Raw genomic sequence first — 15,858 nt, forward strand, 5'->3', positions numbered from 1 at the left:
TTGCCACATCTGGGCAGGAGCTGCTAGAAAGGACTTGTCCTGCCTTGATAGAGTTCAAAATAGACTTTGTAGCCTCGTAGGAGATGTCCTTTTCTCTTCCTTGCAACCTCTATCTCACAGAAGAGATGTTGCGAGTTTGTCTCTGATGTATCGTTATTTTCATAGAAAGTGTTCGACTGAGCTTCAATCTATGGTCCCCCCCTCGCAAAACTTTCACAAGAAACATTCGTCTAGCTGTAAACACTATCAATAATTCCCCCCACTCTTTATCTGTGCCTAAACCTAAACGTAGATTCCATGAACAAAGCTTTTTTATTAGAACTGCACGCCTGTGGAATTGTCTTCCATTTTCCTGCTTTCTGGCTGACTACAATATGGTTGTCTTCAAGTCTAACGTAAATAAGTTCTTGATGAGCCGTTCCATATAAGTTATCAAATTTACCAAATTTTCATTACTAATGATTATTATATTGTCCAATTTCTACTGTACACTCTTTAACCCTTATCCTTGAGTGGCCTCTTGGCCTTGATAATGTGGTGATACCTATGAAAAAAAAAAAAAAAAAAAAAGAAAAAGTACAATGTGAACAAGTTCTAATTGAATCGTCCCCCTAAGTAATCCAAGTTACAAAATTCCCACTGTTTACTATGCTAAAATCACAATGACTAATGTATACCTATTAACCCTTATCCTTGAGTGGCCTCTGGGCCTTGATAAGTGGTGACTCCCATGTAAAAAAAAAAAAAGAAAAAAAGTGCATTACATTAGTGTGGAGATTTGATGAAGTGCTTAATTAGGGGGGGGCGGTTCATTAGGAATTTGTTAACATTGGACTTGAAGACATCCAAGTTGTAGTCCAGAGGGAAGCAGGCAGACGGAACAGAGTTCCACAGGCGTGCAGTTCTAAGAAAGAAGCTTTGTTCATGGAATCCGCGTTTTGATTTAGGCACAGATAAAGAGTGGGGGAAATTTTTCACAGTGGATTCAGCTAGACGGGTGTTTTTCGTGAAAGATTGGCGAGGGGGGACCAGGGATTGGAGTTCAGACGAGCACCTGCCATGAAAATAACGATAAAACAAGGATAGGCTCGCAACGTCTCTTCTGTGGTAGAGAGGTTGCAGGGTAGAGAAAAGGGCATCCCCCACTAAACCACGAAGTCTATTTTGTACTCTGTCAAGGCATGATAGGCTGTTTTGGCAGCTCCTGCCCAGATGTGTTTCTCGCAAAATCTTTTTACAGAGGCGACGATGTATCGTTTTAAACCTCGATCCTTCAGACGACAAATATCGAAAAATTGATACCAAACATTAATTCCTTCACCCTGAACTCAGCCGTTTTGTACAAGGAGGGGTCGATTTTTGTGTCACCATTTTAGCAAGTCATTGTTTCCTTTTCGATTGCCTACGCTTAATTCTGATGTTTGTGACTAAGATGTCGCAGGTTTTTTTTTCTGCCTGTCTACGACTACCTTTTTTTTAACAACTCTGCCTACTGTTGTTTTGATTCCCCCGTCTTGCTACTACCACGCTCATCTATAAGTATACCAATGTACGGTACCTGCAGCATTCCCACCGTTACAAACACACCGGGCGTCCTTACCCTCGTCGGATTCCACCCGATGTGGCAGGTGTCCTTTGATCGTACCTTGTCTCGTTACAAGTTGGCCTGTTGATCGTCCTTACCCACTGTGTTTTCATGAAGGGGCACTTTTCCTCTCGATCAAATCGTCTTTCTTCCCATGTGTAGGGAGTCTCCAGGTACATCAATCATGCCGCTGGTCCTTGCGGCTTGCTGCAAAAACCAAGAGTCCTCACCACAACAAACAGAACTCCAGGTTATAACAGTAACAAACTATTTATTGTTTTCATTACTTCATAACAACTACTGTCTAATTTGAGGTGACTGACTATAGCAGTGAACGATGTAAGACCAGACCAGTAAAGTCACCAAGTTCCCATCATAACATCAGGCCCTGAAGGGCTCCCAAACTGGGAGCACTTGACTAGCCCAGCCGTTCGGTTTGCTGGTTACGACTCTTCTCCGTTTAGAATTCCTTTTTCTAAATCCAACCCCTTTCCCCCCCCTCCTTCAGAGAGTGGTTACAACCACCTTTCTTCCTCTTAGAGCTTATCTCTACCAAACCTCAACCCCCATTTGCACTGAGGTGTTTCTACTTATCAAATTAGGAGTGATTAGTCATTCCAAATCGAACAATGCCTGGCGGCGACCCCTACTCTTGACCCCCATTCTTCATCTCGCTCAGAGATTTTAAAAACAACCTTCCCGTTGTTAACAGATATATTACAGCAATAAGATAAGAACAATTATCATTTGTTTTTTCTCTTTCTGACAAAATCCCATAGACATTTCTGTTTAAACAACATCAAACCATCATCATTAGAATTAATCAGTGCGAATTCCTCTGAATTTGTGTCGATTAGCAAGGTCACTCGACATCGCCCGGTCCCCATCGGGTCACATAAGAACGTAACAGTGGCAACTGGATTTTACCATGTTAAAAGCCGATCGGGTTTCTAACTTAGGGAAGGAAGTAAATAGGGACATAGCTACATCCTATATTACCGATTAAGTTTTTATTTTCTCCGAAAAGAATGCAGGTTGTTTTCGATGCCACAGGTTATTTTTCGACATCGCAGGTTGTTGTATGTGCTCAAAAGGTTAGAAGTAAAAACATCTGCCGACTGATGCTGGTGAAATTGACACCTGTTTTTCTCTTTTCTTATTGAACTTTTCTTTCTTTTTGTTGCCAAAAGAGAGAAATATGGAATTGCTGATAATCTGTGATAGAGAGTAGGTGTTTCTGCCAGATAATTAGAGTTTTGATCTTTATTGAACAGCAAAGAAATTCCAGCCTTGTTCGCATTTTGTTAAGTGTTCAATTTCCAACGACAATGGGGTCCCTTTTTTTTTTTTTTTTTTTTTAATTTTCAGCTAATTAATTTTCTTCAGAGAATTAATGATACTTTACTATGACTGTTTTTATTCATTCAACCAGACAATGGGCACCAGCTTTTGGGAATCGCAAGATAATATTGGCTTAAAAAAATGGTTAAGCGCCACTCTAAATGAGGATGCCCATAACATTAAGATTTTTCTCAGGGACACCTCCACCCCACGGTGCAGACATACTTCATATACCATGACTGTGCCACACACACACCAACAATAAGTAGTAGCTGAAAACATGGGTCAAAGATTGAATTGACAATAAAACAAAGAAATAAAAACAAAAAAACGCAAACATTTCAGGGGGCGTTTTTAGCACTGAAAGTCCCCGGGAGACGCAAACCAGTATTTTGCCAGAGTCACCCATACTGGATTTATATTAAGAACAATGGGCTCCACATTTTGGCCAAGTTTTAGAAAAATATAACGGATGGATCAAAAGTTATGGGGCAAAACATGCCATTTTTGGTTATTTTTGACAACTTGAGCCCCTGGGGATGCAACGGGAATTTTCACAAAAACATTTGTTTGTTTTTTTTTACTGTGCACATCTACTTAATGAAATACAATTCGTGGCAAAATTTCAGGAAAAACTAATGGACGGTTATCTGGCAATCGTCCGGACTAACGGACGCCACTGAAAACAGGTCCCTTTCCAATAAATCGTGGCATCAAAAACTGAATTGACAATAAAAAAAAATAATAAAAAAAACACAAACATTTCATAGTCAACTGAATAGAGGATATTTATTTTAACAAATAACGTAACATCTTTGACGAAATACACAAATTTTTTCTGTAACCAAATGAGACAGTGATAAAAATTGTAGGATCATTAACTTTGATTGATATAATAAAATAAATCTCCATCTCTTTTTAAGGGAGCACAACATCTCTCTCTCTCTCTCTCGATAATTATCTGACTTTTTTTTTTTTTTTTTTTTTTTTTTTTACAAGGAGATGATTCTGACTATCACGTAAAATTCAAACTTTTTTTTACTTATTTCATTTAATTATGAAACATGTTTAGAAAATCATTCAGGACCCTCACCCCATAACCTCTATAAACCCCTCCCTTAATATCTCAGTATAATATACACACACACACACACACTTCAGAATAAAATTATCTAACAATAAACTGGTATGAAACCTATGATTATAAGTTGATTATAAGTCTTACAAGATATTACTGGCAGTAATATTCTATAAGTACTTGCCCACCTAAATAAGAATTGCTCGATATACAAATCCGATAGGACAAGGAGTTATAATATTTCAAATGTATTCTTTGTCTTGTATAGAATAATAAAAATCTTTTGATTTGAAATTCAAACATTTCACGTCATAAATTTTTAAATTCATTGAATGACTAACAATTGATTTTGATTATATAAGTGTCGTATGTAGGGGTGGGGTGGGGTGGGGCGGTCCGGATGACAGCAAAGGAGGGGGTGACACAATGTCAGTGGGGTGACAGCAAAGGAGGGACGACATTTAAGCAGACCGCCCCGGGTGACGTTTACTCTAGCTACATCACTGCCTTATCTGGAGTGATTTTCATTACCCCCCCCCCCTTCAATACACACACCGAGATAGATTAGTTAAGAATTAGGATGACAAAAAAAAGGAGGCTCACTGTATTTCACAGACGTTGCCATGACACTTAGCTCTTAACAAATGAGGGGAGAAAATCCGGAAAGATGTAGAGAAAAAAAAAAAAAAAATGGCCGTCTCAAGTTTCCAGCAACGGTAAGCCAAGGAACAAAACAGATATCCGTGATTTCCAACAAAAATATATGTAACATTTGTGCTCGAGTGTCCCTTTCTTTAGAGAGAGCAGCTCGATGTTCAATCTATTTCTAAATTGCAAATGAAAAGGCAAATTAATTTCTTTTTCTATCACATTTCAAAAGATAAATTTGTATTCAAGCTACCAAAATGTTAAAAAGATTTTAAAATCATTTTCAAATCTTATACTGTTTATGCATGTGCAATATCAGTCACGATGCTCACTAATTTGCATATTGGTTTGGAAAAATGACATTCTATTAATTCACTATTATTTAAAAAAAAATTTTTTAATTCAATTATTTGATTTTGATATAGATTGGTTGGTTGGTTGTTTTACGGCATATCAACCTTTCTCAGGTTATTTAATGCCGAATCTAGTTATTTTGAGGAACGATTTTTAATGGAATATATATATTTTTTTTTAAGTCAGATTCTATTTAACCCATAGTTGGGGCCCTAACAGGTACTACCACTCAGAGTGGACCTGGGAGCAATGGCAATTAAAGAGTGGCTCCACACTCCAAGACCCGCAAGGTGAGGGGGGGGGGCTCACCATCGGATATAGTTTTATGTCATATCCAGGACCGCTTGATATAGATAGTTCTGTTTGCAATTTTAAAAAAATTCTTGGACAAATATTAAACATTTGTGTTCAAATGATCCTTTCTTTAGATGGATCAACTTGATTTTCAACAAGTTGCGACCTATTTCTAAACTTTAAGTGAAAAGGTAAAATGGATTTCTTCTTTATTTTCCTTTCTTTATGGTTGCATTTAAAAGAAAGAAAAAAAACTTTAATGCACGGTGCATTTAAATCAGAAAGCCAATATCCTCAGACAGCCTGATCTGGTAGCATGAGCAAAACAAAAAATGTCGAAATATAAGTAAATGAATAAATGTTAAAAGATCGACCCCACCTCTCGCTCAATTTCAAGTTGGTTCAACGCTATATGATAGGTGCAGTTCTTTTTTATATATATACTGTTTATGTATATGCGATGTCAGTCACGAGATTCACTAATTTGCATATTGGTTTCGAAAAATGATATTTTATTAATTTACTATTATTGTAATTGTTTAATTCAATGATTTTATTTTAATATAAATATTTTTGTTTACAATTTTTTTAAAAATTTCCTGTACAAATATTTAGCATTTTTGTTCAAATGCTCCTTTCTTTAAGCAGATTGGCTTGATTCTTAACAAATTGCGATCTATTTCTAAATTGTAAGTGAAAAAGGCAAATTAATTTCGCCTTTTCCTATCACATTTAGGACGATAAATGTGTTTTTAACTGATCAAAATGTTAATGAATAAAAGAGAAATCAATTTCAGACAATGATTAATCGATTTCTAAATTTTGTATTTAAATCTTTTCCAGATGTTGTTTATTGTCAGCAGACAATAAACGTTTGTGGAAAAAACGAAATTTATTCTTTACGTTTAGTTTCATGTAGTTGAGCCAATTTTTTTTTTTTTTTTTTTTTAATCTAAGACCGAATTAAAATAATTTAATCGATAGAGACGACAAAAGTGGCATAAACTTGGAAAAAAAAAAGAAAAGTTTCTGAACTAGTTCTCCTATAAATAATCAAATTCTACCCAATTTACACCATTAACGATTACTAAGCTACCACCTTGCATTCATTAACCCTTATCCTTGAGTGGCTTTCCGGCCTTGATAAGTGATCACTCCCAAGTAAAAACAAAAATTTAATTTAAAGTAGAAATTGTAGTTTTACAACACTTGGGGAGAGAGAGAGAGAGAGAGAGAGAGACGGGGGAGGGAGGGAGAAAGCAGGAAGAAAGAGAGAAAGGGGGAGCAGCAAGAAAGAGAGAAAGGGGGGAGCAGCAAGAAAGAGAGAAAGGGGGGAGCAGCAAGAAAGAGAGAAAGGGGGAGCAGCAAGAAAGAGAGAAAGGGGGGAGCAGCAAGAAAGAGAGAAAGGGGGGAGCAGCAAGAAAGTGAGAAAGGGGGGAGCAGCAAGAAAGAGAGAAAGGGGGGAGCAGCAAGAAAGAGAGAAAGGGGGGAGCAGCAAGAAAGAGAGAAAGGGGGGAGCAGCAAGAAAGAGAGAAAGGGGGGAGCAGCAAGAAAGAGAGAAAGGGGGGAGCAGCAAGAAAGGGAGAAAGGGGGAGGTGCAAGGAAAAGATTGAGAGAGAGAGAACAATGGGTCAAGGAAGCAGAAAAAAAGTGAGGAAGAAGAAAGAGAATGAACGGGGGGGGGGGAGAGATAGAGAAATATGGTAATCACATTTTAGAATGCAAAAATCCTCCCTTTCTTCAAAATCAAGGGGAGAAAACTGCCTCCCAAAACGATTTGGGGGTGGGGAATATAGAAACTGTATCAATATACAATTCAATAAACGATCAGTAATCAATAAATTTTAAAGGAAATATTTTTTCAACAAAAGCCACCACAAGGAGGGGGAGGAGTTGGATGAAGAAAAAAAAATGATTTTAACAATACAAAGGCATAATTTAAAAAAAAAAAAAAAAAAAAAAAAAAGAAAAAAGTAGTACTCACTGTACTTTTTAGACAAAATTCTACAGATTAAAAAATTTGCTTTTTGTTTCATATAAAAAATTTTTAAACTACAAGCGTTGATTGTTCATGAATTTTTTTATTTTTTGATTTAAAACAGAAAAAAAAAATATGACGAAATGAGATAAGGAATTATTGTATCGAGTGTCCAAAAAGTCACTGAAGGATTTTGAACGTTGAACAGATTTATTTTTGATGATGTGTTTCTGTAATTGTAACACAATCTGACTAAGACATTGGGAAATGAAAAAAAAAAAAAAAAAGAAAGAAAAATGCAAATTTTAAACAATCTTTATGAAAAATAATGTCTTTTAAATGTTGCCCATTTTCAGCTTCGCATATTTGTGCTCTTTCAAAACATTCATGACAGATTGCAATTTAACTCCCTTGTTTCGTCCTTGATGTTTTCTTTTATTTCTTGCTGGGTTTCAAGTTTGTCAAACTCTTTCTTTAAGATATCCCCATAAGAAAACATCAGGAACAAAATAAGGGACTTAAATCGCAATCCAGAGATTCTGCAATCTGTCATGAATGTTTTGGAAAGAGTACAAATATGCAAAGTTGAAAATGGGCAACATTTAAAAGACATTTTTTTCATAAATAAAGATTTTTTGAATTTTGTCATTTTTTTTTTTTTTTTTTTAATTCCTAATGTCTTAATCAGATTGCTTTAAAATTACAGAAAGATATCAAAAATAAAGAATCTATTCAAGTTCAAAACCCTTCAGTGACCTTTTGAATTAATCGGACTACTGTTCTCATCTTTAGTGTAATTTGCACAAGATTTCGGCCGATGTAGCCTCTGACCTTCTTCGGGTGTATAAAGTCGCCATGTTTAATATTGGGAAAGTTTTTGTATTTAGGTTTTAGCTAAAAATAAAATTAGAAAATAATGAAAAATAAAAATATCAAAAACACTGGAAGATATTATTTCCAAACTACTTTAATTTAGCAGGATCTGTGGAAATTCCATAGAATGAGAAATATATTTAATCAACAAATATATTTTGACTAGCAGGGAGACCCGACATTCCTCAGGTGTACAAGTCATCATGTTTGATGTTTGGGAAAGGAGTGGACTCTGCAGTTCCCAGCTTTCGTATTGAAGTTCTATCAGTTAAAAGTAAAACATTTACAAAAATAAAAATTATCAAGCAAAACATTAATATTAAATATTATTTCTAAAATATTTATAACAACAAAAAAAAAAAAAGACAGGGGTAGGGCTAAAGATTAATTAACCAATCATGAGTTCTTAAGACATAATTTCCAAAATTACGAGACCAAAGATGAACCAGAATTGTTAAACTAGGTATACATTATCGTAGAACAGCTGTTCTACTTCGAATTAAAGAGATGTTTTTTTTTTAAGTTTGATATAAAGATCTTTCTTTATCGATTATCTTAGTATCTGGCATAAGAAAGACAGATTACATTGACCGAAACGTGCAAATCATATTCAAAATAAGGACAATTGTCTGATCAATCCGAACACTGAAAAAAAATAAATAAATAATAATAATAAAATGCACTTTCGCATGCCTGTCTAATATATTTCAGTCTAAAAACATTTTTGCGGCATTAAAAGAAAAAAAAAATTTTTCACCATAAAAAATATTTAATAAAATGCATCTTCGCCTGCCTGTCTAATATATTTCAGTCCAAAAAAAAAATTTTTTGCCAATATAAAAAAAAAAAAAAAAAAGTGCAAATTCAACAAATCAAATCTATTTTAGATATGTCCAAGTATCTTTATGAAAGGCTCCGTCCATCAGTTTTACATCTGACATAGCATTGTAGGAACTAGAGTCATCTCCCTTTTTGGCACAATTATTTTCTAGTCTTGAGTTATGTCCCCTGATAAAAAGGAGTGTAGACTCACTGGTAAAAATGATTGATTCCTAAATTGAATCGAATCACAAACATGAGATCTTGTGAGAACTCTCGTAGCAAATATAGTCAAGAATTTGCTGGTCAGATTCTTTTCAGAGACAACCGGCTATCAGGGTTCATCCCTTAACAAAAGATGCCACAATAAAAAGTAAATATTCACATTAACTTTTAGTAGAAATAATTTGTGCATTCTCATTTGCATGTTTTGTCTCGTTTTATTGTCTTTATAATTTGTCGTAGACAACCTACTAATAAATGAAGTGTCTTTGTCGGTACTTGTACAGTTTAATCAAGACATTAAAAAATGAAAATATCGAAAAAGGTTATATTGTACGGATCTGTTTTTTCACTTAATTTGATTGAGTAGTTTTTTTTGTTTTTTTTTAGCAAAAAAACACTTTTTTTTTTTTACAGCGCGTTAAAAGGTAGTCATCTTTGAGTTTTTTTTTTTTTTTAAAACATGCCACGGGGAGATAACTCAGTATAAAGCGCCGACACCTCCCTCCCCATCTTTAGCACTAGCCTTTGTTCCTAAAAATTAAACCTTTTGCTCGGTATCATAACAAATTGTTTTGTCGGTTAAAAGAAAAAAAAAAAAAAACTACTTGGTGAAAATTAAGTGAATTTTTTTTTTTTGAGAAATTCATTCCATAACGGATACGTACAATATAACTTTTTTTTCGATATTTTCATTTTTTTAATGTCTTGATTAAACTTTACAAATACCTCTTTGTGTACCAGAGGTTTTTACAGTCTTTAACTTTCTACACATGTGCATATGTCAGTGTGACATATTGTGAATTTTAGCAGCACTTGCTCGGATTTAATTTAAATACTCTACCCATGCATTGCTCATCTTAATAAAATAGTAAATATTCTAATTTTGCGTCTGTCACTAAACACATGAATGAGACGGACACATTTTTGTTAAGAAATAGAAATTTGCTTTCATTGAATTAAAAAAAGGTATTATCGAAAAAAAAAAAAAAATTATTTCAAAAATTTAATTTTTTTTTTTGCTTACTAAGTGCATATAAAGCTTAAAAGTGACGTGGATTTTGATTATGGTTTGCTTTTCAGAAAGTGAGATCTGAAACCCATTTGTTGACCTTGTACATGCATAAGAAAAAACGAAGCGGATTTTCACACACAAATCACGGACAAAAAAAAAAAAAAGATGAAAAAATCCATGGGCTGTTAAACACCAATTTCATAGAACTAAAAAAAATAAAAAACACAAAAGGTTTTTGTGGCACAAATTTCAGCAGATTCTTGGAGTGGACAAAGGAATGGGTACAAAGAATTGAAACCGATTGCAATTTACTTTAGAGACTTAAATTGAAGGAATTATATCAGACCTCTTGAAATTGAGGCAAATATTCAGGCAGTGAAGCTGTTAAGAGAAAACTACACACAAAAAAAAAAAGAAAGAAAAAGGAGTGATTATCATTACTATTACAGGCAATATTATTATTAGTAGTAGTAGTAATAGTAGTATTACTATAGCGCTGCAATAAAAGGGAGATAAGCTGAATATAAATTGGAAGAAATCGTCAGAAGTACAGATAGTATAAAACTAAAATTTTTTCAATTTCTAACGGACTAAGTTAAAACTTATCGACTTAAAATGAGTGTTTTATATCAACTTGATAGTTGAATATTGTTGAATTTGTGCCGATTTTTCCAACACTAATCCTTAATTGTGCATTGAATGGATACCATAATACTTAATTCGCTGCACCGTATAAAGATTCATTTTTAGACAGATCGGCGCAGTAGTTTCTGAGAAAACTTCTAGTAAATGTGGTTTTGTGGTGACTAATCTGTATTAATCCTAACTATGCATTGAACATAACATACATTATAACAAAGGCTCATGAAAATGTTCAGTCAGATCGACCAAGTAGTTTCCGAGAAAAGGGAGAATGGACAGGCAAATAGATGAATAATATATATACATATATATATATATATATATATATATATATATATGTATGGTGTCCATAAATTGTGTGCATGTTAAAAAATGTACAAGTTTCTTTGTATTTACAATAGAAATAATCTGTAAACACGATATTAAGTTTCATCTAACTAGTTTTAAGTATTAATATTGAATTCTTCACAAAATTTGCAATAATTTTTTAAATAAGTTAAAAAAGAAAAATTTTTTCAAAATCAATTTGATCCATGGCGGAAAAAAGTAATCTATCTCCTTGATTAACAAGCCGAGCATGAGGCTTCTCCTTCCACAAGTGAAAAATTTACTTTCACCATGACTAATGTTTGTGCAAAATTTAAAAAAAAAATTCAAGGCATGGTTATTGAGAAAAATGCGAACAAACGAACAGATGAATGGATGAAAATTACTAGGTTTAATTTTTCCTTTGTCGGGGGACCAATGATATCGTTTTTTTTAATGGGGATATGTGACAATGATTGTGTATGCAACCAAACCTACTTCATTCGAAGATTTAAAAGCTAAAATAACCAATAGAATTTCAAGCATTACAGTAAATCAGTTCGAAAATGTTTTCTGTGACTTGTCCAGTCGAGTTATCTTTTGTGTGAAAACTAAAATGTAGATTAGTGTTGGGACGATTAATCAGAAATCAGAAAAATCAGAGCTTTTTGCGGCATTGGAAAAAATTGTGCCTATTTTCCGATGCCAAAACCGATTCCTGTATCTTTTTTATTTGATTTTGGTTAAAGAAACGTCTTCCACAGTAATAATAAAACAAATATTGATTTAAACTTCCAGTAAGACTAAAGTCTCTAGATCACCCCCCCCTCACAAGTATGTTTTTACGTTTGAGAAAAAATAAGCACATTTAAGATGCAATTACAGTAATCAGGACAAAATAAAACTTTTATGGTTAAATATTGAGAGATTAATAAACGAATCGGAATCGGGAATTTAGTATAGAATCGATAATTTTATCCGAATCGAGGAAAAAAATTGAAATTTCATCAATTACTCTATCCACTGTGCCACAGGTTCCATTCAAAATTCTGTGCAACAAAATATACCTTAAGATCGGAATTTACATTGACAGAAACATTTTGCAAAACGACACTCAAGATGAGAATGGTAATCCGAAGAATTTAAATAATATGAAGGAAAACCTAATCCAAAAGAATCATTAATTCTCATCGAGAGATTGTATGGTTTGCATACGCATCATGATGGGCAACATTTTTTCTTCTTTGGTTTAATAGTATCGAAAAATTATGTTGGCATTCTTTTTCTTTGATTCATAATAAATGATTATAATAAATGACTAACTGGGTACCCTGGTTCTGTAGGTTCTTTCAAGGGTTTATGTATAGAGTAAACAGCAAACTCTTAAACGTTTTACTAAGACCATCAATGTATATATATATATATATATATATATATATATATATAAAAATAAATAATGGGAGCTTTTTGGGATATCAGCATCGGTATCGTAAAAATTTGAGCCTATATTCCAATGCCAAAATCTATTCCTCAAATTATCTTTTTTATTCCACTGCTTGTAGTAATAAAATATTTGATTTAAATTTCCAGTAAGACTAAACTCTCTAGATCATCCCCTCACAAGTGTGTTTTTACATTTGAGAAAATATATGCACATTTAAGATGTGTTTTTACAGTAATCGGGACAAAATAACAATTTTACAGTTAAATATTTAGAGATTTAGAAAGAATTGGAATCGATAATTGTATCAGAATCGGGAAAAATATAATTGTCCCATCACTAGTGTAGATAAACCCTTCAAAAATAGTTTTTCCTTTTTTTTTTTCTTTTTTTTTTAACATTCTGATACTTTTTACAGTTTTTTGTTTTTTTCGAATTCAATAATAACAACTTTTATTCATTTGAGAATTTCTTTCATTTAAATTAAATGCATGTTCACATAATGTTTTATTTTGTGTTATTATATTACTTTAATGCAGGGTTTCCCAAACTTCAGGACACCATGGAGTCCCTGAACAGGGCAAAAGTTTTTCACAAAGCACTAAGATAATTTCTAAAATAAATATGAAAAACATTTCCAACTTCAACACATAACTAATGATAATGTGAACAACCATTTTTTGGTTTTTGATAAATCAAAAAATGTTGCATTTTTTTGTTAATTCATTTTCTTTTTCACAAACCATCCTGAAACTCTTTAAACTTGTAGTTATGTATCAAATCTCTTTCCAGTAAAAAAGATTAATAATTAAATGTCAGCAGCCATTTTATTTTCCACATAAAGCATTTGGTCCTCTTTAAGAAAGGACTTCCGAAGCCCCTCCACCACATTCACGGAGCCCACTTTGGGAAACCCTGCTTTAGTGTACCCTTGTTTTTAACTAAAAGTTAAATGAAATGTTATCATTTTCTGATAGGGTCTTCTTGAGTTGTCTCCACTTTGAAAGGAATGCTTAAAAAAATGAAAACAAAATAATTGTTTAAAATAACACTAATGTACAAGTGACTTTTTTTTTTTTTTTTAGTTTGATTCAATTCAATATAAGTCATATTGTGACCGAGACGCAAGGTTCTACTGCTGATTAAGATGCCCATATGGATATAGACCCTAGGGAAACAAAGGAAGCGATTCCAGAACAGTTCTGAGGAATGCAGGAAACCAAGTTTACCATTTTGTGGTTCTTGCAAAGAAAGTGAAGAAAATTTGCAGAAAAAAAAATACAAACGCAATAATCATTCACTAACTAGGCAGCTTATCTCCATTTGTAACCACAACACTATGATAATAACATTGCCTGTAACACTGTCCATACGACAGCAATAATACAACACAAAAATAAAAAAATCACAAACATGGAATGTCTTCTGTAGACTCTTGGGAGCTTTTCCATTGTTTTTTTTTTTTTGTTGTTTTTTTTTTTAACCATTTCTAAAACAAAACAATCAGTTAAAAGGAAAAACTATTTCCTGTTTGAACTCTACGTGCAGAAAAGATGAAGTCGAAATTTTAACAAGAGAAGTTTTCTTTTTTTTTCCTACAAACCGTCTTAAGAGAATTGGATGATGAGAAGAGAAAAATGACTATATTTTTAAACTACGAAGGGGCATTCCAAAAGTAATGGCTCCTTTTTTTTTTTTTGTTAATTCCGCCTGAATAGATCAGACGGGATTACAAATTGGATTATTATGATGACTGAACTCATGCATTCATAACCTGGAAGTTTATTTCTCTTCTGCAGATATTGATGGTGTGAGAATAAGAAAGCAACCCATCATGGACGTGTGTCAGAAGCAGAGATGCATCATTGAATTCCTAGCAAAATTGTATTTAGAATGGTGGTGACTATGTAGAAAAATAAATTCTGGAGCACAAAAGGTCACTCGTTATAATGGTACCAAACCCGTCTTTGTAGCTCTTTAACTTTTTGAGTTATATAAAAAAAAAATTTAAAAAAAAAAAAGGAGGCTTTACTTTTGGAATGGCCCTCATAAAAGTTTTACTGAGATTTTTTTTCTCCAGAAATTTGTGCACATAAGTTTGTCATATATATATATATATATATATATATAAATTCATATATTCTTTTGTTTTTCGTTATTAACACTAACGAATAAAGTTGGCAATTTAAAAAAATAATTTCAATAAATTTTGTTATTTTTAAATAATTTTCATTTGTTTTGGTGAGTAAATATTTTTTAATTTTTTTTTCAGAATAAGACTAAATTTTTTTTTTTCAAAAAATATTTTTAAAATTAAAAATATTTGAAACAAAAATATACCCTTCATATTTGCATAATAATTTGTTTTGAGCTTTATATATCTATAAATATATATATTATATATATATTATATTATCGTGAGCAGGTGATATTTGTTTACAAGTTTCAACTACTAATTTTATACCTACTTGTATTTTATTAGCTTCGTTGTCAATCTTGTCTTCATGAAAATAATGTATAATACGTCTACATCTTTGTCGACTGTCTGTTGAGGCCGTGTCAGTTAGTCGACCAACTTATTTTCTCCCATCTGCTCCAAGCCACAACCTGTATTAAACTGTGTCCAATTAGTAACTCCCTCAACTGGAGACTGTCAAAGACTCCATAAAATGTCCAGCTGTCGTAAACCATTGCAAAACAAACAGCCACACCTAAAACTGGCCATAAAGCAACTCTAAATATATCTATCTTTTCTGTCCAGTCTTCTGTTCGTTACACATTGATCAACTATCCCATTTTAGCTTCCTTTTGTGTTCCATTGTGAATCATTTCCTATCCATTTTTCTACCAATAAACCCATTTCCTTTGTCATACTCCTTTGTCTCTTTCTCACTCACTTCAACATTTGGAGGAAGGGGGACACAGATGGTATCACAAATGATTATTTCTGTTATTTTTTTATTTTTTTTTTAGACTTCCTCAAAATCAGTAGGAAGAGGGGAGATCAAGTCAGGTCAGGTTAAAAAGGAACTGAAAAATTCAGGACACTGAATTTTTTTTTTTTTTGACCTCGCAGAATTGATTTTGGACAATTTTGAGCCTCCATATTTGTGGAAGAGATGCTGAATACTTCATGGAATCTGCACCAGAACCAAAAACAAAGAAATTTTAGATTTCCACTGAATCAGGAGGAGGAGAGTAGGTGCGATCAGAAAACAACTGCAAGATTTAGGATACAACTACAAAGGCAATATCAGAAAGA

At 33.1% G+C, this 15,858-nt stretch overlaps 1 protein-coding gene across 2 annotated transcripts in view; it reads left to right on the forward strand.

Annotated features, from left to right (window-relative positions):
- Positions 1-13,816, forward strand: part of LOC145261046 (carnitine O-palmitoyltransferase 1, liver isoform-like) — a 200,153-nt gene extending 186,337 nt beyond the window's left edge. The window contains exon 18 of one of the 2 annotated variants that reach the window (XM_080119205.1): positions 13,682-13,816. In XM_080119205.1, the coding sequence (XP_079975331.1) occupies positions 13,682-13,686 (5 nt within the window). In that variant the 3' untranslated portion in view covers positions 13,687-13,816. The remainder of the gene's footprint in view (positions 1-13,681) is intronic. The other variant, XM_080119204.1, reaches the window with a different exon arrangement.
- Positions 13,817-15,858: the final 2,042 nt, after the last annotated feature.

Source organism: Euprymna scolopes, chromosome 37 (genome assembly GCF_053919585.1).
Source record: "Euprymna scolopes isolate OS-2025 chromosome 37, ASM5391958v1, whole genome shotgun sequence".
Taxonomy (NCBI): domain Eukaryota; kingdom Metazoa; phylum Mollusca; class Cephalopoda; order Sepiida; family Sepiolidae; genus Euprymna; species Euprymna scolopes.